This window comes from Carassius auratus, chromosome 12, assembly GCF_003368295.1.
Source record: "Carassius auratus strain Wakin chromosome 12, ASM336829v1, whole genome shotgun sequence".
Taxonomy (NCBI): Eukaryota; Metazoa; Chordata; class Actinopteri; order Cypriniformes; family Cyprinidae; genus Carassius; species Carassius auratus.
In genome coordinates this window covers 966,563-990,920 of record NC_039254.1, presented here as the reverse complement: position 1 = coordinate 990,920, position 24,358 = coordinate 966,563, and the positions used below count along the sequence as shown (strand labels likewise).

The 24,358-nt window shown below is 34.2% G+C and overlaps 1 protein-coding gene across 2 annotated transcripts; it reads right to left on the bottom strand.

Annotated features, from left to right (window-relative positions):
• Positions 1–936: 936 nt before the first annotated feature.
• polr3a (polymerase (RNA) III (DNA directed) polypeptide A) lies at positions 937–23,337 on the bottom strand. 2 transcript variants are annotated; one of them, XM_026276011.1, is made up of 32 exons: positions 23,141–23,337; positions 22,864–22,999; positions 22,641–22,778; positions 21,357–21,528; positions 21,125–21,279; positions 20,808–21,047; positions 19,627–19,789; positions 19,413–19,549; positions 18,451–18,554; positions 18,195–18,336; positions 16,376–16,516; positions 16,214–16,283; positions 16,003–16,130; positions 14,647–14,785; positions 13,808–13,972; positions 13,402–13,574; positions 13,098–13,209; positions 11,921–12,039; positions 11,398–11,535; positions 11,149–11,319; positions 9,776–9,889; positions 8,392–8,427; positions 7,421–7,507; positions 7,257–7,339; positions 6,925–7,095; positions 5,672–5,765; positions 5,112–5,204; positions 4,872–5,036; positions 3,655–3,819; positions 2,769–2,900; positions 2,566–2,698; positions 937–1,458 (listed from the first exon to the last, which is right to left on the bottom strand). In XM_026276011.1, exons 1-32 carry the CDS (start codon positions 23,182–23,184, stop codon positions 1,310–1,312), a joined length of 4,209 nt encoding a protein of 1,402 aa, XP_026131796.1. In that variant the 5' UTR covers positions 23,185–23,337; the 3' UTR covers positions 937–1,309. The 2 variants fall into 2 exon arrangements, with proteins under 2 accessions (XP_026131796.1, XP_026131797.1); XM_026276012.1 differs by lacking the exon at positions 8,392–8,427.
• Between the last annotated feature and the right edge of the window lie 1,021 nt (positions 23,338–24,358).

Below are 24,358 nucleotides of genomic sequence, written 5' to 3'. Positions count from 1 at the left end.
ATCTTTAATGTCCATAGTTTTGATGGATTTTTTATTTAAATTTTAGGTTTAGTTACTTTAGTACAGTTTATTAGAGGAACAAATGTTTTGCAAGCAAATGCAAAAGTTTTGAAATAGTTTTTCCTTCCTTCTAAATATCGAATTAACAACAGAACATTTTTCAATGAATTATTTGAGTTACACTTTACTTGATTCATTTATGCATGTACAAATATTCATTATGCACAATATAATGCATAAAAAACTAATGTGAAAATGCATTATAATATTTGCAGACTCCTTGTTACATTACATTTGAGGTTGTTTGTTGTGCATTATACTTTCTAAAGTTGTAACAATGAATATGAGCATCATAACTCTAATCACAATTACCCACGTTACCATGCGATGCATAATGAGGTACATTAGAAGGCACAATTAATGCATTTAAATACTTTTATAATGCATTATATATGGAGGCTTCAAGTGTTGGCATTAAGTTTTTTAAATCTTGAATAATTAATAGAGAAGGACACTGTAAAAACTCCATTGGCTGCTGTGCTCTTCAAACTGATTTCCTGATGTGGACTTTATATAGAAATGTTTAAACATTATTTTAGAGTGAAACCATGAACAGCTGGGACTGTTAAATGATTCCTGCTAATGACAATGAACTAACGAGTTTCTCAACAGGGTGAAAATGTGCTCGTTAAAGGAGGAGGTTGTGTTTTTAGCAAATGCATGCTGCATTAAAGATGTGTTTAAAGGGCACTTACATGCTCTGATGCACAGGAACACACACCGACTTCAGAAAATCATATACATTTGTCTGTTTTTGATCAGTCTCAGAGGCTTGCTGTGTAAAAGCATGCAATGTGCAGGGTCTTAAATGCATTCAAAGCGTCAGACAGTTTTAATAATGAACCAAAAAATAAATAACGTGAAGCAAAGTGCTGCTGGAGTTATCGTAATGTACATTTTATTCACACCTGATACATATTTACATTAAACATGCACGTCAGAAAACGAAACCAAAACCACACATGCATTAATTAGATTGATTACTAATCTATAAATACAAGTGCTTCACTTAAACTTAACCACTTAGTCTTTAACAAGTGAAAAATATCATCTCGAATGAGAAAATAACCGCTGAACATTCACAGGAATCCTAACATAAGGGCCTATTATCATCAAGATAATATAAATCAGTGATTTCAGTCTTCATCAGAACATTATTCCCCAAGCCAAAAAACCCTAAAGGCACAAAATGATTGATATGCAATATAAACACCCTAAGAGGTGCAGAAGAGCTCATTCCGCTCCAGGTTTATAAAGCCAGAGGGATGTGGAAGTCAGGACTGTCGAAGAGCAAAGGTCTGCGCGGGGGGTTCGGCTCCTTCGTGGCGCTGTGTAAAAGTTTAAAGAGTCCAGTGCCGATGTTCATGGGGATTCCCATTATAATGCACTCGGAGACACCTGCAGAAAGAGGAACGAGTCTGAGTCACGATTGCAGCTGACATCCTTATTCAGGCAAAAAATTAAACATGAAAATTAGTGCACGGCAACAATTAATCGCGATTAATCGCATCCAAAATAAAAGTTGTTCATATAATGTGTGTGTGTACTGTGTATATTTATATAAATGCACAAATACAGTATATATTTTGAAAATATGTACAATGTATACATTATTTAAAATGTAAACATAACACATTTTTCTTTCAAAATATACATGCATGCTTCTGTATTTATATTAGTGCCGTCAAATGATTAATCGTGATGAATAGCATATAAAATAAAAGTTTTTGTTTGCTAAATATATGTTCTGTGCATATTTATTATGTGTATATATATATATATATATATATATATATATATATATATATATATATACACACACACACACACAAAGTATATATTTACATGTATTTACATATTCATAAAGTTTCTGTTATAAATACATTTAATATATAAAAAGAAAATGTTTCAGAAATATAAACACAAACTCTTATTTTGGATGCGATTAATCATTGCCCAGCACTATTAAAAATACATTAAAAAAATAATAATAAAATGTAATAAAAAATAAATGTAAAAATAATTTTTTAAATAAATTATAAATATTGAAAATGTCAGTTTGCACGGTTAAAAACAACAATAGTGCTGGGTGAATCTCACAATAAAACAACATTTGTTTTCTCACATTAGGAAAATTAGTAAGAAATCATTTTTCCATCAAGGACCATTAAGAGTTTCACATTTTGCAGCCAACACATTTCTTATTAGATGCTCATTACTGCAAATTTGTAAAGAGATTTAATTATTAAAATTATACTAGAATAAATTAAAGGCAGTGCAACAGTTTACTAGGATTATGTATAAATCCTTTAAAAAATATATTAAAATGAAACCTCAAATAGATATACAGTATGCATGCAAGACTGAGCATATTTATATAGCCTGAGCATGCATATATATATATTTACATATAATCAAATGAATATATTTTCAGGAGTGGTTCATGCATGTCATGAATGGATCTTCTCCGTTGTATCATCATGTGTGTTTCTGCTCATCACTCACCGCAGACCGAGTCTTTCTGTCCGAAATAAGCCGCATCAAACAGATGATCCGCCGTCTTCTCAAAGGAGGCCAGCATGAGAACGCTCTCCTTCATCTTGGCCAGACCGAAGCGGGTGATGCCCAGAATCTCACCCTACGACCCAAGAGTCATCAATCCGTCATTATAATGCATTCATCCCTTCATTAACTCCTTCAGCTCTCACCTTATAGGACATGAGATCCGCCAGCAGCATCACGTGTCTGCGGTCGATGCTCATCCCGTGGTTTACCATGGTGTACTGGATCTCGTTAATGATGGTGGACCTCGCCGCTTCGATGCCTAACGTCCTCTCCACCTGAAGATCAACAAAAACATCTTCAACCGCTGTGCAACTCCAAAAAACTGATGTGCAAGAAATATTACTCCTCATACTATCTTTTTTGATAGTGCAGAGTTCAGAAACATCAAAACAAATCTTCCATCATGTACAGTTTTTAAGAAAATAATAATTGCATGTGTCGGTTTCGATGCACTTGTCATCACACCAAAAGCAGTCAGATGTGACTTCAATTTGCAGAGTGTAAAAACCTGTTCAAATACTCATGCAATAAACATGAGTTCATAAATAAGCAAGCTTTTTCACTAAATCTATAATATTTCATCAATATTTCACCAGCACAGATGAAGCAGAAAACATACGGCTCGTGTTTGCATCTTCTAACCTTGATATCAGCGTTAGGCGTAAAATAATTACAGCAGCAAAGGGACAGAAACTTCACAAAATGATCCTGAAATCTGATGTCATGCATGTGACAAACACAGATCGTGGCAATGCGGCTCAGATTCAGACAGGAATCAAGTGTTTGTGGAGCTTGTCTGCCAATTAAGGGATAAATAAAGACTTACTTGACTAATAAATGGTTGTAAAATGCATCATATTTTGTGAGAAAGTGTGACATTTCACGTCTATTTAAATGCAAAAACACCGATGTCTGTAGAGCTGCACGTGTTAAAGACTGCTGCTTATATGTCACACTGTGAAGGAGACACAGAGGAGAGTGTGTGTGTGTGTGTGTGTGTGTGTGTGTGAGTGTGTGTGGGGTCCAAACCTCGTATGTGTTGTTGGATGTTGTTCTGTTGCCGTTGACGCCGTGTGTTGCCATGACAGCCCTGAGGTTATCTCCCTCCACCAGCAGTTTGAACTTCTGTTTGCCGCTCTGTTCATCGATGTGAATGACAGCACGGGCCACTTCAGGGATGCCCTGGACCACCACCTGCACACACACACACACACACACACACACACGCACGCTTTTGTGAATTGTGTGGACATTCCATAGGCGTAGTGGTTTTTAAACTGTATGTGCTATTGCCCTACACTAACCCTACAACTTTGTGCATTTTTACTTTCTCAAAAAAACTCATTCTGTATGATTTATAAGTGTTTTGAAAAATGGGGACATGGGTTATGTCCTCATAAGTCACCCTCTCCTTGTAATACCTGTGTCATACCCATGCCATTATACAGAGTTGTGTCCTGATATGATACACACACACACACACACACACAGGCAAGCACAGACAGACAGACACACACATGTGCACAGACAAACACTTGCACGCAAACACGCATACACACATGCACACACACACACACACGCATGCATGCACACACATGCATGCACACACACACACGCATGTGCACACACACGCACGTGCACACACAAACATGCATGCATGCACACATGGCAAGCACACACACATGCATACACAGACAGACAGACACTTGCACGCAAACACACATACTCATGCATGCACAGACACACACACACACACATGCACGCACACAAACACACACACACTGTACTTAAACTTCTTTCAAGTTATTTGCCAAAGCAACATTTCTAATTTTTTATAATTTCTAAGTTTACTTTGTTTCATCTAACATCTATATTTTACGTCACCTCTACTTCAATTTGTTTCATAGTTTCAGTTTAGACATACATTTTCAAATTTAATGAATAATATTTCTGCACATAACTTATTTAACAGTATGTTTCTAAATGAAGACTAACTCAGATAAGCTTGCTTAAAAAAAAAAAAAAAAGAATCCAATGCATTTGGTATTTATTAGAAATGAAGCCTTTTTAAGTGAATATCAGCAGACCATCGGCTGTTTATTAGTGCTTCTAAACACATTCTACATCCCTTACCAACTATAGATAAGAAGCACATTAGGAGTTCACCGAGGAAAAAGTTGTAGTTTAATGGTTTGTTAATAGCGAGCACTAAACCTTAATAAAATGAAGTGTTAGAGACTAGAGACCTTGGGAAGCAGCTGTTTGAGCGACTGCAGGACGTAATACATGGAGCTCTTGCTGTTTTCTCTGGGATTCACACAGACCACGGCTTCTCCGTGAACCGCGATATCTCCCGGCTTCACCCGCAGCTTGGACGTACAGATGGAGTATCGCACCGTCTCTGCGTTCACCTGCACAGAACCAACAACAACACGACTCTAGAACCGAACGCTGACGCCGGAAGAACCCCTGATCATCATGATTACCTCCAGCCTCAGAAGACGAATCCTCTCGAGCGACAGCTTCACCAGGATGAAACAATCATCAGGCAGGAACACCTCCTCGATGTACTCGGAAATCTGACAGAAACGAGCAATCGATTCACTGATTAATCTGAAAACAACAAGACAACGCAACACACAAACCACCGACATCACAGAATAAAGCACTGGCTTTCCATCTACTGCACTGTTTTCAGAACTGGTATGCGTTTCTCCACAAAGTGCATGCTCAGAGTTGCTAATAATTTAGGTAAAAGGGATGCATTTCGATGCAGAACCCTGCGACTCCGTCTCACTCGGATCAAAGGATATTCTGCATGTTTTAAATGATTGCTATGTATACATGTTTGACATGCATTTCGAAGGTGTTGCTATCAGTTTTTAATGCATCTTTGTGCATATTAAATGCACTTCTCTTCAGTTTGCATGCTGTTGCTGATTCAATGCACGTCTGATTCACTCGTGTGCATGTTAAACTGACTCCTAACAGGAAGCATGAGCAATAATTCAGGATTAATAACCCGCACAAGTCAGAGTCAGCGCACCTCTCCCAGAAGAGTTTTCTCAATGCGTCCTTTCACCAGCCGAGCGAAGTCTGGGTCATCATCTCTATCCAGGTTGGCACTTATGATGGGCGTACTGAGACACAGAGAGACTCATTAGTTACTGCAGACATTAATCATCCGGGATGAGTTTCCTCCTGCAGGGTGGAGATCAGACTCTCACGCATCGATGGCTCTCGTGTCAGCCGCTGCATGTCTATCATTCTCACAGGGTCTTTACCAGAGGCTAGAAATTCTGTACTGCTGTTTTCTGAAGGTTGTTTTCAGGTCAGTTTAAGGGATTTTAGTTTGGCTTATGGTTATGTGTTTATTATGAAAAATACTTCAGTGTTTATTAATAAAGTGGTATATCAGATGGTAATACCGCAGCACATTATCATATTCATGTACCATAGTATTTATATGGTACTCAAAGTGAAGAAATAAAGAATAAGCAAAAAAAAAGTAGTAAAGCTGCATATAAAATAAAAATAATATACATTCTTTTAAAGATATGGACAAAAAATCTAATTAATAATAAATCATTAATAAATACACATTTAGATTAAAAAAAATACACATTTAAAATAATAATAATAATTGTAATTTATATTATAAAAAAAACTTAATTACTTTTAATTTCCAGTCCTGAAAACAAATTCAATTCAGTTTATATATAATTTAAAATATCTATATAAATATAATCTATATCAAATTTCTAGTTTATAGATCAAAATAATCTACATATAAACTGTATGTTTTTTTCTGTATAAATAATAACTTAAATGCTGTTAAGTTAACAAAAACTGAAATAAATTTTAATTTCAAACATTTAAAAATGATTCAAATGGCCAAAAGCACAAACAATTAGTCAAACAAATTTTTTTTTTAAACTGAACTATTTTTAGACTTTCATAAATAAAAAATATGAATAAATTAATGATAATAATAATTAATAATAATAATTGTAATAATAAATAAAAAATATTAATAACATTTTTTAAATGAAATATTTTAGTATATATATATAAAATGCCGTATTTACTGTTAACTAAAACCAAAACTATTTACTAAAGAAAAAAAACAAAAGAAAAAAACTGTATTAAAAATGTTACTTAAATATGTTGCCTTAGGTACTAATAAATACAATATGTTTAAGTACTAAAATTTCCTAAACTAAACTTCCTAAAGCCAAATAAAAAATAAAAAAAAGTAAAAAAAAAAAGTCCAAGTTTTGTGAAGGTTTCTGAAGTCACCTGATGTTTTTGGACGCATTGATGATCTCTTTGATTCGGGGGACTCCCAGAGTGATGTTCATGGAAGCGACTCCAGCGAAGTGAAACGTCTTGAGGGTCATCTGAGTCCCCGGCTCCCCGATGCTCTGAGCACACAGCGCCCCGACGGCAGAACCGGGCTCCATCTGCGCCCTGAGCGGCACACAGGTCACATTAAAACCCTCTCACGCTCTCAACAGCGGCTACATCATCTCAGGATCTTAGTTTAGGCCGAAGTTATTGCATCAGCGTTATACAGCCGGCCTGGACTGGTCAGTGATGCTACGACCAGCGCTATCAGAGCTCAGTGGTACCTCATATATTTGTCCCTGCAGGTTTCCAGAAACTTCTCCAGCTGGGTCGGAGTGATTCTGTCCAGCTGGTACAGGACTTTAGGCTGTAATGATCGAGAGAACAGAGCGTCACACACACACACACACACACACACACACACACTCGTATGAAGCGGAGCTCTCACTTCTGTCGTTCCGTTGTCGTTGATGCCGTACTTGTCGCGTGTCTTCTTGATTTTCTCTGAAACTGTTTTTATGAACTTTCTGATTTCCTAGAATTGAACAGATATTAAAAAGCATTTAGAAACATCTACAAGAACACGGTGAGCAACGCAGAGTGCGTCAGCTGCAGCAAACTCCTTCATTAAAATACTTCAGCACTGCACAAGAGTAGAAAACCAGCAATTACTGGAGTGTTTCCAAGAACATGTCAAATATCACAACAATCCAAATAAAAAATAAAAGAAACGACCAATAACTGTTTTATATGAAGAAAGGACTACTTATTTTTAGGGCCATTAAGATGACATGCATTCAAAATCTCAGTGTAATATACAAAAAAAAACAAATTAAATAAATGATCATTATATAAAAAAAAAATAAAAAAAAATTCTTTAAAATTAAATAATGCAGTTTAAATATAAATATAAATATATATATGTTTAATATTTGTTACTGTCAACTAAAATCAAAAATATTGTTTGTCAAATTCATTAAAACTAAAATAAAACTAAACCTTCACACACTGTATGAGAGATGTTAATTATATGTGTTGCCTTAGATACTGATAGATACAATGTTTAAATACGTTTAAGTACTAAAATTTTCTAAACTTAACTTGAATAAAGACAAACATAAAAATATTAGAAATAAAAAAAATGCTGAATGCTTAGGGGAAAAGCACTCTAATATCATAAAAATAATAATGCAATGCAAAAAAGGGTGCTTACTTTTGATTTAGGGTGAAATTTAAGGCAAAAACATTCACCCATTTGTATAATATAACAGTGCAGTGAGATGCAAAGTCAATGATCACAAATTCACATAAACGTCAAAACCTGTTGAAACAGTGTTATTACAGTAATTCATGCTGGAACACACACACACACACACACACACACACACACACACACACATCATGCGTGCTGTACTGTACCTGTAAGTATTTATCACTGCCAGTGTCTGTCAACGCCTTCAAACCAAACACACAGACACTGACCACATCAAATTAAAAGAACCACACTAAAACATCTTAACTACAACAGGGACACGGACGGCAGAAGTTGGACTCATTTGAGGAAATAAAACTCATTCTGGGGAAATGCATTCATTTTCAGGAGATATTAAGAAGTAATTCACTTTCAAATGTGTATTCGGTCATATTTTTCTCAGCCTCTTGTTGTCGGGCAGAAGGTTCATGCTGCTTTTACATCTTTTAGACTTCAAGACAATTATCTTTTTCTTATTAAAGACACGTTAGTTAAAGCGGGAATGCACTTAAAATACAGATTCATTAAATCAAATATAAAATCCAATTTTATTGTGCATCAGATTTAATTATCCTGAATTTGCAAAAATCCAGATTGACAAAAATCAAATATAAATATTCAAAAAATGTTAAGAATTTAAAAAAAAATTACAATTTCTCAGCATTATTTAAAATAAATATTTACAAATAATTATCCGAGAATTTTAGAGTTGGAGTAATTTAAAGTTTGACATAATAATAATAATAATAATTTTTTTTAAAAAATCATAAAAATTTCCATGACGTTTCCAGGTATAGAAATAATTTTATTATAATGTATCCAATCCAAATTTATTTAAAATTTTGAGGCTTATTGTCTAATATAAAAAAATACAATTTCTCAGCACTTTCTACCCAATAAAATATTTTAGTGCCTAATGAATAAAAAAAATATTTTAGCAACATAAGAAAAAACGGTCCATGACTTTTCCATATCTAGAAATTAGTGCTGTCAAACGATTAATTGCGATTAATCGCATCCCAAATAAGTTTTTGTTTACATTATATATATGTGTGTGTGCTGTTTATTTATTATGTATATATAAAAACACATGCATGTTTATATTTCAGAAAAATATGTTGTTAGTATATTTAATATATTTATATATAACAATATTTAAAAATATAAATTTATATACATGTAAATATTTTCAAAATATATACTGAATGTGTATTCATATACACATAAATACACACACAAATATAACGTGAACAAAAACACATTTATTTTGGATGTGATTAATCACGATTAATTATTTGACAGCACTACTAGCAACTACTAACTAAAAATAGTAGTTGATGAGGGGGTAATTAAAAATAAATTATTTTTATTTTTAAAGCTAGTTTTGTCTTATTTGAATCTTTTTAACCCACTTGTTGAGAACTACCACTATAAAGTCAACTCCAGACTTTAATCATATGGACCACTTTAACACACTGGAGCTTGATTTCACTGCATGGAAAAGAGCAGCGTGAACATTCAGCTAAACTTCTACTCGTACGAGGGTCTCACCTCCAGAAAGGTGTCTTTACAGCACAGGAAGTCTTTTCTCTTCATGATGGAGTCGGAGGTTAGGATCAGCTCGTTTCTGCTCAGCGCTGGTTCACCAGGACAGCTGTGCACCGACTGAGAAACACACCACACCAGTGTTAAAGAAGAGCAGCGGTGACTGTGTGAAGTGATGTCCAGCTCGTCTCTCACGTCTCTCAGCAGACGCCAGCATCCCTTGATCGCTCACACACGAGCAGAACCACATCACATCAACAACTAACTAAACAGAGCTCAGGTTCTCTGAAGAACACTACGATCGCTGGATTTAGGCTCGATAACTGCCCTACAACGGTTTAACAAAACCACAACAACAACATAATTATGAAGATTTAAACATCAATAATATATAAACACACACAGGTAACTTCGTTAATTAAACAATAAGAGATAAAAAAAACTATTTCCTATGCTTTAATATATATACAATAAACCTTTCGTTTTATTTTATTAATTGAAAAATAAAAGTTGAAATAAATAATAATAATTTTATTAAATTAATTTATCACCATTTTGATGATAAATTTGTATTAGAATTATTTTATTTGTATTATTATTGTATTATAAATTTGTCAGCTCAATGACTAAATGTAAATGTTTGAGATCATAAGATACACGTTCCAAAAATATTAAAAACAATTTGTGAAAAATAAAATGGATTTCATTATTGTTCAAATTGCAATCATGTATTAAATTGCTAATAACTCAATTGGTTAGACATGCTTTTATTATTAAATAAATGTTTTTTTTTAAATTATATTATATTATATGATATATATATATATATATATATATATATATATATATATATATATACACACATATCATACATGACAAATTTATAATACAATAATAATACTAATAAAATAATTCTAATACAAATTTATCATCAAAATGGTGGTAAATTAATTTAATAAAATTATTATTTATTTCAACTTTTATATATATATATAAATATAAAAAGTCACTTAAATTTGTTCCTCATTATAAAGCAGCCTCCTATGAATTGTTAAAGTTTTATGAATTCAATTGAATTTATATTGAATTATACTAAAACTATTATATTTGATTAAACTATTAAAATATATATATTTTTAATCATCCAAGTGTTTCATGAAAAACAGCGGAACCATAAAAAGTAAATAAATAAAACTGTCACTTTTTGGATTTTATTTGATCTGTTTTATGTACAAGGCCTCCCTACAGCCACCGGACACTCGTTCATATTGTGTGAAAAATTAATTTAATAAACACGCTGATGTAAGTGTTTTGGACGACACACACGTTTCACCTAAACGGGTTTAAACACCAAGTTTCTTTCCTGATCTCTGACGTACTCTGATGTTGTCCAGGACTCTTCTGAACTCCAGCGGCTCATCTTTCCCCTCCATGGCCGCGGGGTCGAGTCCGTCTCCGCCGTAGATGAACTGTATGATGTCCCCGGTGGAGCTGCGCACCGTCAGATCGTACTGAGAGCACAAGTCCTCCAGAGACTTCACCAGACGCCTCTGAAGCACACAAACACATGCATGCAGAAATCTGCTGCTCGCACCAGGTGCATCGTCACAGAGGAGGCACACACACACCTGCATGTATCCCGTCTCTGCCGTCTTCACAGCCGTGTCCACCAGACCTTCTCGACCGGCCATAGTGTGGAAGAAGAACTCTGTGGGGGTCAGACCAGAATAAAAGCTGTCTGCCACAAAGCCCTTCGCAGCAGGGAGCTGAAACATTCAAGAACAACCGCACAAACATCATCACGCTTTTATTCCATGCAGCCTTGTGCTCCGAGTCTTCTTTAGCCTCAGATAACTTTTAAAGTTCGAAAGAGTTAATGACATGACTGCAATGGAAACAGACAAAATGTGCAGAAAAGTCTGGAAAGATTGCTAGCAGTCATTTGTGCAAGGATGCATGCATTATTTCTGACAAATGCATGATTGCAAAAATTAAAAAATGCAGAGCTACTGCTTTTAGTAAAAAAAAAATAAAGCATTGATTTGAAAGCCTCACAGCAGACGGTGGACTGTGACTGAAGAAGGAAGGATGCATGCAGAGAGAAAGGGATGAAGAAGAGAGAAGCTGCGGACTCGAGGGCTTGGTTCTTACTTTGGAGTGTTTTTGGAAGTGAGGGAGCGAGCGGTTCTCGAAGCCGTCGGGAACACGAGAGCCGCTGATGGCCTGCTGCCCGACGCACGCGATCATCTGAGAGATGTTGATGAACGAACCTGGACACACAGATTATTATTACACACACACACACGCACGAGCTCTCAACGGGACACACTTCAGTCAGGGATGATGCTTTCTTTATTCTGACACAGAAGAAAAGTTAGGCAGAGCTTACTCAAAGCATTTTTGGAAATAGAGTTATAAAAATTAAGTTGTAGAGTATTTTATGCATACATCTACATAACATATCTGAATATCTATACATGCACACACTATTTTAATAATCTCTGTAAAATCCATGCTTAAGTCTCAAAACCTAACAAGCATCAGAGTTTGATTTCAGCCGTTCATTTCACTTTGATTTCAATCTCTGACATGGTCTTACTCGATATCACGATAATCTTTTCACAAAGTTTTTTTTTTTTTTTTTACCGTAATATGATTTTATGTGAAACACAAAAAAATGACTTTAGCAGGGTTTTAAATATTTTTTAATACAGTTCTGAGATATAAACTTTTGAATTACTAATTAGTATGATTTCATACTTAACGAAATTGTTCAATTAATTTAATATATACACTTATGTAATTTTCTTAAAAAAAAAATACAAAAAAATACAAAAAATTATATATATAATTTTTTTTTTTATATTCATTTTTATTTTATATAAATATATTTATATTTTCATTTTATGGAAAAAATTACTATATAACAAAAAAATAAATAAATAAATTGACAAACACTAAAGCCTTCAGAAAGGCATGCAACATTAAATGGCGCACGTCTGACCATCAAATCATTTTTAGCGACAGATTAGTTACATTGTATGGGTCAAAATTATCCATTTCTCTTTTATGCCAAAAATCATTAGGATATTAAGTAAAGATCATGTTCCATGAAAATATTTTGTAAATGTCCTACCTAAAACTTAATGACTAAGAGCTTCATATGAAACAACTTTAAAGATGATTTTCTCAATATTTAGATTTTTTTGCTCCCTCAGATTCCAGATTTTCTAATAGTTGTATCTCAGACAGATATCGTCCTCTGAACAAACCACACATCACTGGAGAGATCATTTATTCAGCTTTTTTGTGATCTACTCGGAGGCACCTTTGGATCCACACAGAGCCATGATCAGAGGACTGTTGCTCTTGTCCAGCTCTCTCAAACACGCACTGCCCGCGTGATCTCTGATGACGGACAGCTCCTTCAGGATCAGCGCCTGGATGGAGCACAGAAATTTATATATATATACAAAAATAAAATAATGCATTACATTTAAAATAATTATACAAATTATAAATAAATAAAATAAATATTATTGTATATGCAAACGAATTATTATTTTTGATTAATTGCATTATATTTATTATGTTTTGATGGCTTGATTCCTGCTGTAATAGCGGTGTCTGACCTCCAGTGTTTCCTCGGCGGTGCAGCCCGGCTGCTGCTGTAACCGGCCCGTCTTCAGCGCTTCGATGTACTCGTCACATTTCTTATATCCAGCGTCCAGCAGCTCCTGTTTGGCCGTCAAGAGTCCCTGTCCAGGGGTCACGTCTCCGATCCCGATGGAGAAACCTCGATTCGCTTCAACACAGGAGTCATCGAAACATCACGTCAATCAGGACTTTAACCAAGCAACACAACCAGACAAATCAGACCGGAGACATGCACACACACACACTCACACACTCTCTCACGGTCTCTCTCTCACACACACACTCACACACACACTCTCTCACGGTCTCTCTCTCACACACACACTCTCTCTCTGTCTCTCTCTCTCTCACACACACACACACACACACACACACACTCACAGAGGTAAACGGGGGCCAGTCGGGCGAGGCGTGACATGGCATCGGCGGCCTCCTGTTGACCCCAGTCTCGCAGCAGGATGTAGAAGATGTTGTTCTTGGATCCGGATCCCAGAGTTCCTTTATCCATGCTGCCACACATCAGCTCACTGTTCTGGATCACCACAACTGCATGGAAACACACCGCTTACTCATCAAATTCACATTCTGGTGAAATCTAAATGGTTTTAATAAATGTTCACTTAGAATTTTTGTTCCGTTTACATTTTCAGGATTATTTTTTTTCCTTTATGATATTTCTGCATTAAATTCTTATTTTTCAGCATTGTTTTTTTCCATTTAATTTTTCTGCATTGTTTTATTTTTGCATAAAAAAAATTCTGCATTCCTGTTTAATGGTAAATTAATATTGTGATTAAAAAGCAAGTCCAATTATTTAAAAATCACTTATACAATTTTTCAACAACTTTTTAAAAGTTAAAAAAAAAAAAAAAACTAAATTTTTAAGGCCCAGTTTCTTTTTTTCTGGTTTAATGATTTAACACAATTTTAAAAATATAAAGCATCTCTAAAAATATATTTATTAAAATAAAAGAAGGTTTTTTTTTGGACAACAGATTTAAAATCAAAACATAAAAATAAATTGTGTGATATTCATGAAGTTTTTAAATATTTATTATTACTACTACTACTTAAAAAAAAAAAAAAAAAAAAGTTGACTTCAAGATTAACCCTTTAAGTACTCCTAACCAAATGTTTATTTTGGTATTTGCCGAACGTTCTGCGTCAGACAGTCAGTTCTGGATTCAATGATCCGGTCCAGGTTTTCCCGGCTCACTCACAGGAATCATTGTGACACAGATCCTCTCCTTTCCCGCAGTACTGTTTGCCTTTGGTGCGCAGGTTGGCCTTCACCGGACAGCTTTTACTGGGCTTGAGTATCAGACTGAAGATCTGCTTCCCCGTCCACAGCCTGATGGGCTTCAGCAGAACAACACAGACGTCACACACACACACACACACACATCAACTCATTTACTAAATATACTGCAGCATCTTCAGAAAATGCTACTCCTCCACCTTACAAATCTAATGAAGTAAGATTTATATTGTCTAATTATTATATACATGGTTTTGAATTTTTTTGCAACTCTGTTGAAAAAGGATTAAAATGTTATTTTCCAACTATGAACATGATAGTAAATTAATAATAATTTATATTTTAATATAATTATGTTAAATATATGTAATATTTAATTAAAATACATTTTTGCAACCCTGTTGAGAAAAAAATTTGACATCTGAATGCTGTTTATAAAAGTCGTTTAATAATAATTAGTATTTTAATAATCAATAAAAATGTACTTAATTTTAAAGACAATACAGAAAATATAATGCTTATCAAAATAAAAATGATTATTATCGGTGTTATTTCAAATATTAACTTCTAATAATAATAATAAATATTATTATAATTAGCATTATTAATGATAATTGTCATTATTTTTCTCATCCATTGCGGTCACATTTTTGTGAAATCTAAACGATTTTAATTAAGGTTCACTTAAAATGTTTTTTTTTCCCCTTTACATTTTTCAGGATTCTTTTTTTTTCTTAAATTTTTTTTCTGTTTAGTTTTCTGCATTGACTATAATACATATCTAAATAAATGTGTTTATTATTGGTGTTATTCCAAATAATGAATTCTAACAATAATAATAATAAATATTATTATAATTAGCATTATTAATGATAATTGTGGTTATTTTTAAGTAATATCAATTTCAATAAATGTCACTGAGGAGGAGACTAGCAGTTATTGATAACCTTATAGTGCTCACAAACAATTAAAAGCACAATAATAAACAAACAAATAGAAATAGTATCAAGTTTGAGTAGTTGAGGTTGATGCAGTCACTAAAGTGTGTTTGATTAAGGTTTTAGAGAAGCTTGGAAAGAGAACAACTTTGATTGCTCGTCTGTAGAAAAGCTCCAAAGTGATGTCACTTCCTGTTTATCCAAAAAAATTGAATACGATAGGAAGGAAAACAATCTAATAATTAAAGTTAAACTACAAGTGCACTAAAACTCCACAAATAACCTTTAAAAGACAAAAGAGATTTAATTTGAAAATAGTCTGTCTAAAACAAAATTCATCTTTATGACAGAAAGAAAGGAGAGAAAGAGGTGCTCCTCACCTTCAGAATGGCAGGCGGCGGGAGGGAGATCTTGATCTTCTCATCTTTTCCCACCAGGATGGAGGCGACGATCTGACAGGCTTTGGTTCGGTCGAAGAACGTGTCTCTGAGCGTGAGCAGGTACGCACCTGTCACACGAAACACAGCTGAGCATCAGCAGCCGAACAGCGCCATCTACAGGCCACACTTCAGATGCAGGAGCAGCTCTCACCTGTCAGGAAGTCCTGGATGGCTGCGATCAGCGGCTCACCGTTTCGAGGAGTGACCAGATTAGCCTTGGTCTGTGAGAGGGACACAGGAAGAGCGTTAGGTCATGATCTGACGGCGTTCGGATGCTGTGATGACGTGCTTTGTCTCTCTCTCTCTCTCTCACCCCCATGAGCACGAGCGCTTCAGCTTTGGCCTCCTCCGTCTGCGGCAGGTGGAGGTTCATCTCGTCTCCGTCAAAGTCAGCGTTGTACGGCGTGCAAACACACTCGTTAAAACGAAACGTGCGATGAGGTTTCACACGCGCCTGCAATTATAAAGCAAGCACAAACAATCTGAGATTCACAAGCTCTTGATTCATTCCTTTCCAATCCGGTTTGAACATTTCCGGAATTTTATGATGGAAAACAATTTCCCAATATCTACTGTAAATCATACAGAAGATTTTAAAGATTTTAAAATTCTATGCCGACATTTAAATTGCATCAGACTTGTAATGACATAATTGTTTACTTTAGGAATTGAGAAACTATTATTGTTTTCATCACATTAAAAAAAAAATTGAATTTAATGCATTTATGTTTTTTCATTTTTATTTTATTTAAAGTTTTGGTATATCATTTTAAATACAGGTTTAATTAAATGATTCCGTGTAAATGTTAAAATAAATGCACCTTTTGGTAATATTTTACTTCTGTTAACAATTATTAAATTTGAAGTAACAAAAAACTATTTTTTATGGTTTCAGTTTTAGTTTGCTTGCTATAATAACCCTGATTTCTAATGAAATTTGTTAAAAATTAAACATCTCAACACTGGTGTGGTTGCTTTCATTAAATTTTTTCACTTTTCATTTTAATTTTATTTAAAGATTTGATAATTTCTAATAACAAATTTTTAGTTCAGTTTTAAATGTAGTAATTATAATTACAAGTTTAATTAAATGCTTTTGTGTAAATGTTAAAATAAAACAATTTCTCAACTACTACTGTAAATCATACAGAAGATTTTAGATATAATCAACCAAAAAAAAAAACCATTACAATAAAAAAAATACATTGCAACATTTAAATTGCATCAGGTTTTTAATGACAATCAATTAATTTAGAATTGAGAAACTATTATAGTTGTCATTATAAAAAAATAAATTAGAATTTTATGCATTTTCTTTTTTTTCACTTTTAATTTTTATCTTAATTTAATTTAATGTTTTGGTAATTTCTAATAACTAATTCTAGTTCAGTTTTACATTGAGTCATTTTAAATACAAGTTTAATTAAATGCTTCCGTGTAAATGTTAAAATAAATGCACCTTTTGGAAATATCTTACTTCAGTTAACAATTATTAAATTTGAAGTAACAAAAAACAAAATTTTATGGTTTCAGTTTTAGTTTGCTTCCTATAACCATGCTTTCTAATGCAATCTGACTTTGAAAAAAGACTTATTATAAAACCCGTCAAAATAAGAGTCCCGCCTTAGTAAAGACAATCTCATACATACTTGTGAAAAATATTAAAATGTATACCAAAACAAATCAGAAGATTAATCATACTAAACTCTGTTACAATGAAGAACTAATATGCATTCACATTTGTTTACTTAATTTCTGTTCCTGTTAAACCTTCCTAAAAAACAGTTTATTTACTAAATGTCTTTGTTCTGTTGTATTTATGTGGCTCTGCTGAACGTCAAATGGATCTGATCCATGTTCATTTGAAATTATTTGATGATGCAGCTGGTATAATTTAATGCAGGTGATATTTTTTTACGTAAAACATGATCAAAATACAATTTTTATGACAAAATTTCAAATAAGAGAGGAAGTGACAAATATTGTTTGCCAATAAGTGTTTGTTAAAATCAGTATCAGCCCTCAAAAATCCTATCCGTGCATCCCTGATCTGGAAAATGTTATTGAATTTAATGCAATATGGTTTCAAACCCCCTTCTCTTTTTTTTTTAAGCAAATGAGAAATCGCTCACGATATGAGCCATGATGCTGAGTTTGTGCAGAGACGGCTGTCTGTTGAACAGAACGATGTCTCCATCGATCATGTGTCTCTCAACCACGTCACCGTACTTCAGCTCCTGAGCCATCTTCTCACGATTACCGTACTTCAGAAACCTGAAACACAGAAGAGCAGCATGAGCATTCTGCTAAACATCTGCTCCTGTGTTAAACTTCTGCTGACAGAATGGTTGGCTGGTTTTCGAGAGGACGGAGAAGTGTGTATCTGACCTCTTCATCTGCATGTGTCTCTGCTGAATGAAGTTTGCTCCGGGGTGAAGATCAGGACCGTTCCTCACCAGCTTCCTCAACAGCTCGATGTTGGCTTTATTCACCTGAGAGAAAACAAATCACACCTGCTTCATTACACCACAGCTACACTACAGGTTCATTTAACAGGAAACAATGATAAAGGATTAAAATAAAATTTTATTACATTTTAAAGGATTAATTAAAAGGTTAGTGTTTCCTAGCCTTCGTTTTGATAATACATTTATATTACAGAACTTCTGAAAAATATAATATTTTGATAAATAAAATTACATTGCATGCATGTAAATAAAGAAAGAAATAATTACAGTAAAATAAATGTAATTAATAAAGCTTTTTAGAGATTTATTTGCTAATGTAAAAATAATAAATTAATAAAATACTTTAATGCATTAATTAATCTAGAAGAATTAAGACAGATGACAATATAATTCCTGAGAAATAAAACATTTCATAGGGCTCCATTATTGTGTAAAAATAAATAATTATATATATATATATATATATATATATATATATATATATATATATATATATATATATATATATATATATATATATAGTTTTATATACATTTAATATATTTATATAAAATATTACAATATGAATATATTAATACATAATAAATACATAAACTAAATGCATTTGTGCATTTATATATACATAATAAATATACACAATACACACACACCTATATTATGTAAACACAAAAACTTTTATTTTAGATGCAATTAATAGCAATTAATCATTTTAAAGAACTATTTTTGTTTATTATTTGACTAGAATCCAGAAAAACTATCTATATAGGAAAATTTTGGGAAAACACAGAAGATTTTATAGCGCCCCACATGACGTAAGCATCATTTCTCCAGCGTTTGACAAGTGAAATAAGTATGTGTCAGTATTATTTCCACCGCTCTGACCTTCTCGGGGTAGGTGAGGATTTTGGCCACGTGCACCGGGACAGCGACCTCATCGATCCTCAGGTTGGGGTCGGGAGAGATGACGGTTCTGCCGGAGAAATCCACTCTCTTTCCAGACAGGTTCCCACGAAACCGCCCTGAACACAGCAGAACAAGGAGACATCTGATGTGAAAGCAGCCCAATATAACCCCCTCCAGCTCCCCGCAGACGTACCCTGCTTCCCCTTGAGTCTCTGCACGAAGCCTCGGGTCCATTTCTTGGGGGCCATATTGAGCGGGATGCCCGACAGCTCGCTGTTGATGTAGAGAGCGCACTGCAGCTGCAGGAAGTCCCAGTCCTCCATGATCATCTGTGTCTTGGCTCCTGTCATGCGGTGCTGTGGGCCAACACAAAGGGTTTCTTTACACATGCGTGCAGTGAGACACATCTCACATCTTCTGAGGTGCCTTGATTTATTCAGCTCTCAGTCACTGTGTTACCTTATTTTCCAGACTATAAGTTACACTTTTTTTTCATAGTTCGGCTGGTCCTGCGATTTATTTATCAAAATGAATTGGACATGAACCGAGAGAAATGAACTAAGAGAAAACATTACCGTCTCCAGCCGCCAGAGGGCGCTCTATGCTGCTCAGTTCTCCTGTAGTCTACACTGAAGACATAGAGCGCCCTCTGGCGGCTGGAGACGGTAATGTTTTCTATTGGTTCTAAATAAATGCAACTTATATTTAGACCATTTTATGTCAGTGCCTGCTCTACTGTTGTAAATAACTAATTGATTTACATTACAACACCGCTTTTTGTGCATATGAATATGAACATGTTCATCAAATTGCATATTTTAGCTCATTTTGAGTCAGTATATAAATAACTAGTTTGTTTAAAAGTACAATAAACTAAAAAAATACGTTTTTCTGACCATTATTCAATCTGTTTTGTGTTACAGGGTTAATAACCTCCTGATTTTCGCTCAAATATTTATATTTAATGACAATGCAGATTTCCCAAGGACGTAATTGCTCAAGGCTTTATTTATTGTTCACAAGGTTTGTTTTATTTTTCAAAAAGCATTCATTTTTTAAAATTAACTTCTTGATTAATCATTTGATCTGAATCATGTAATTACTGCTTTAATTTAAAGCGACCTACAAATGCCTTCATTTAATTATCAATCAATGGAAAAGAGATTTTTGTGCGATTACAGAGAACATGAGATCACAAATCCAACCACTTTAATGGCAGCAAAGCTTTGCAACTAAATGATAAAATCAATAATCAATTAATTAATAATTGCGACACAGTATTAAATCTCTCATTTATATGTAGAAACAGCTCATGATTAGCGGGATCGTTGGGCTTTGGAGCTGGTTTTCCTAATTTAGATCACATGACTGTACCTTCTTGATGACATCATTGAGGAAGATGATTTCCGTTAACTTCATGGTCAGATCGTCCTCGTTTGTGCCTGATTTGAGGTCGCTGACGACGGAGGGCCGGATGCAGAGGGGCGGCACTAACAGACGGGTCAGGATGAGGTCAGCGGGTTTCCCGGATTCTGGATTCATCAGCAGAAGGGGAATGTCCTCGTTGGGAATCCTCCGGAAAAGATTCAACGCCACCAGAGGATTGAGGTTTTCCTGGAGTAAGATATCAGATAGGGTTGAGAAAGGGTTGATCTAAAACCCACTAAGTGCTCTGATTGGTGGATATTAACCTGTGCTCTGGTCAGAAGAGCCTCGACTTCTTTATTGTGCTCGATGGCGATATCAAATGACTGGAGGAAATCTGACACCATGGGGTCGACCACCTTCTTTGTGGTCTTATACTTCTCATGAATGATCTTCAGCAAGCCACATTTCTTCACAGGGCCTGAAAGACATCCGACGCATTATAACATCACACTATAATAAATCATCAGTGTGGCATTGATGCATCCACTGTTTTACCATTAAATGCATTGCAATGCACACACGTGGTCTTCTTCCTGCATTTGTCGGAGATCTTCTTCTTGAGGCCGCGCTTCTGAAGATATACCAGTCCGGGTCTACGCAAGTGATCCAGAAACTGAAGCTTTTCCTCTTTGGTGAGGAGGATGTGAGAACACGTCTTACAGATCATCTGAATAAACAAAAATACAAATATTGCATATGGCGTTGTAATATGCAATTATACGGTATTAATAAAATGCTATAACATGGTATTAAAGGAATAAAGACCTATACTGTGACTGAAATATGTAAAAACAATCTGAGAAAAAATTTAGTTGTATTTTTATACTTTATATATAGCACATTCCTATTATTATAAATCTATAATATAAACTAACTTAATACAGTTTAAATGATAAAATATGTAATGATTTGAAAAAAAAAAATTATATTCTTATGATTTACATTGTATTATTATTATTTCAATTTGTGTGGCATTTTATATAAAAAGTATAATATATTTTATAACAATAAAATATAATATATATATTTTAGCTTTTTGGTATATAAAATATAGTATAATTTAAAATAAAATATAAAATATTTTTTCTAGTTTTGGGGCATTTGATTTAAAACAATATAATTTAAAATGAAAATAATTAATATATTTAATAAAATATGAATATAAATAATTTTATATTATAATTGATACTGAATTGTATATTAATATTACATTTCGTTTATTAAAGAATATTATATTATTCACACATTTTATATAGTACTATAAATAATTTCATATTGTATTATAGTTTTTGTGGCATTTAATATAAAATATAATTTAAAATAAAACATTAATTAAAAAATAATCAAATTTATTAAAAAAAATTACATTTATAAATATAATTGCAAATTTTACACAGATTCCTACTGTATTTTATATTAAGATTACATTTCTGCTTATTAAAAATAATCATATACTATCCACACACTACGTTTATACTACTTTATGTCAATCAAATAAAATAACAAATTGCATAATATAATTCCTAACATAGAGATAATATAGCATGTTAATATAAAACAAAGATCTGGCCGTATTTATTTAAATTAAAATTAATGCATTTAGCAGAGCTTTAATCCAAAGCAACTTAAAGTGCATTCAGGCTAACATTTTTTTACCTAATGTGTGTTCCCTGGGAATCGAACCCACGACCTTGCGCTGCTAACGCAATGCTCTACCACTGAGCCATGCTATATTGAATCTGACAGCTTCTCGGCGGTTCGGACTCATTCTGTGCTCACCTGCAGGATCCCAATAATGGCTTTGAAGTATCCCACGTGGAAGCAGGGCAGCTCCAGGTCCAGATAGCCGTAGTGACCGAGACAGTCGGCCAGGTTCTTCCCGCAGGTCTCACACGGTCTGTCCTTCTCACTGGTTCCCTGAACACCACACACATGATTAGGCCTCTTTTAATCAGTCATTCTTCTGTTTTACTATTGCAAACATTGATATCTGCTCAGTCACCATGCGGTGGTCCAGGACTCCATGCTGCAGCGGTGTGTGGCTCGTGTCTTGGCTGTACAGGTTCTTACTGACCACCTGCATGTGAGCCTGCTGTCTCATCTGCTCTGCTGACTTCATGCCAAAACAGATGTGACTTCTGATCAAACGAGAGAAACAGACATCAACAGAGCTGGAGCATGCATGAACACAGTCATATACACACATGCACAGTCAGTTAGTCAGCTAACATATTCGTGGGCCGAGTTCTGTTTATACTCCATGCAAGACTCCAACTTACATCTTTTTGGCCACATCCGTCTCTCTAAACTGCTCCTTCACCATGACTGCGGCGCGTTCGCGTAGTCAGCGTGGGGTTACGATGAAATAAATATAACTATAATGATATATGGGTAAACTAGAGAGTTTAATGAAGGTCTGAGCCTTCTGCCACATGCAGCACCGCTTTGACGTCAGTGAACGTCCATGCGTCTCTCAAGAAGATTTAGTGCGTCACGACGCATCATACGCGCTCAGCGCCACCTGCCGACGGGGAGCGCGTTTAAAAATAAAAAAATCATGTCAATATGGTTATGGATTTAAGAAAAAAACGGTTACATGTGGATTAATATGAATTATATACATTTTATTGGTATTACAGTAAGTGTCTGCAGCTAAACGACGTTTATTTTTTTCAGAAACAATCTGAAGATGTATGCGCTTTCGTATTTATATTTATACAGTGACAAATACGCGTAAATAAAAAATAAAACATACTATAAAAATATTTTCACATTCACACATCAATATTATGTACAACAAATAAGATCGAGGGAGAAGTGATAAGGCATCATGATATAAATATAATTTCAAGAATAGACACCGTCACAGAATGTGTTGTACTGGTCATAATGGGACTTGTATTGGTTTTAATGGAAACTGTAAAGGTGCCTGTGGGTCTCTACTGGTAATTGGTAACCTTCTATCGGTGACTTCTTAAAAGCAATAAATCCTTAAGAAACATGACCAAAAACACACTACAGAAAACCATTTTTAATGGTTTCAGTATTTAAAAGTTGATGGTTTGTAATGGTATTTTTAGTGGAAACCATTAGAATTTTCTGTGATGTGTCTATCAGCAGGGTCCATACTGATAATGACTGAAAAACTTTCAATAATTATTTTCATTGAGACTTATGAACACAGCAATGCCAAGCAGAAGTTTATTAGCAATATTATTCATTTATTCAAGTGTCTGATTTGCATATACAGTACAAGCTCTATTTGACACTAACGGACAAATCTATAATGCTAAATTAACAAGTGCTTTCATTTCAAACCTCCAGGACATCAAACATCCTCACTAATACAGAGAAGTCATCTGTTGAAAAAACTTATGCTCCAGATTCTGTTTATATTTCACTCTAATAATGTGTGATTGACAAATGAAATGTAAAACTGACTTTCATCTGAAGAGAGGACTTTGGAGCACTGAGCATTAGTCCAGTTCTTTGTCTCC

Coding starts and splice junctions, on each gene's coding strand:
- polr3a (XM_026276011.1), bottom strand. CDS start 23,184: ATGGTGAAGGAGCAGTTTAGAGAGACGGATGTGGCCAAAAAGAT. Junction 13,973..14,646: donor TCTGTGTCACAATGATTCCT/GTGAGTGAGCCG, acceptor GTTTCCATGCAG/TTGTGGTGATCCAGAACAGT. Junction 11,536..11,920: donor ACTTCCAAAAACACTCCAAA/GTAAGAACCAAG, acceptor TGAATGTTTCAG/CTCCCTGCTGCGAAGGGCTT.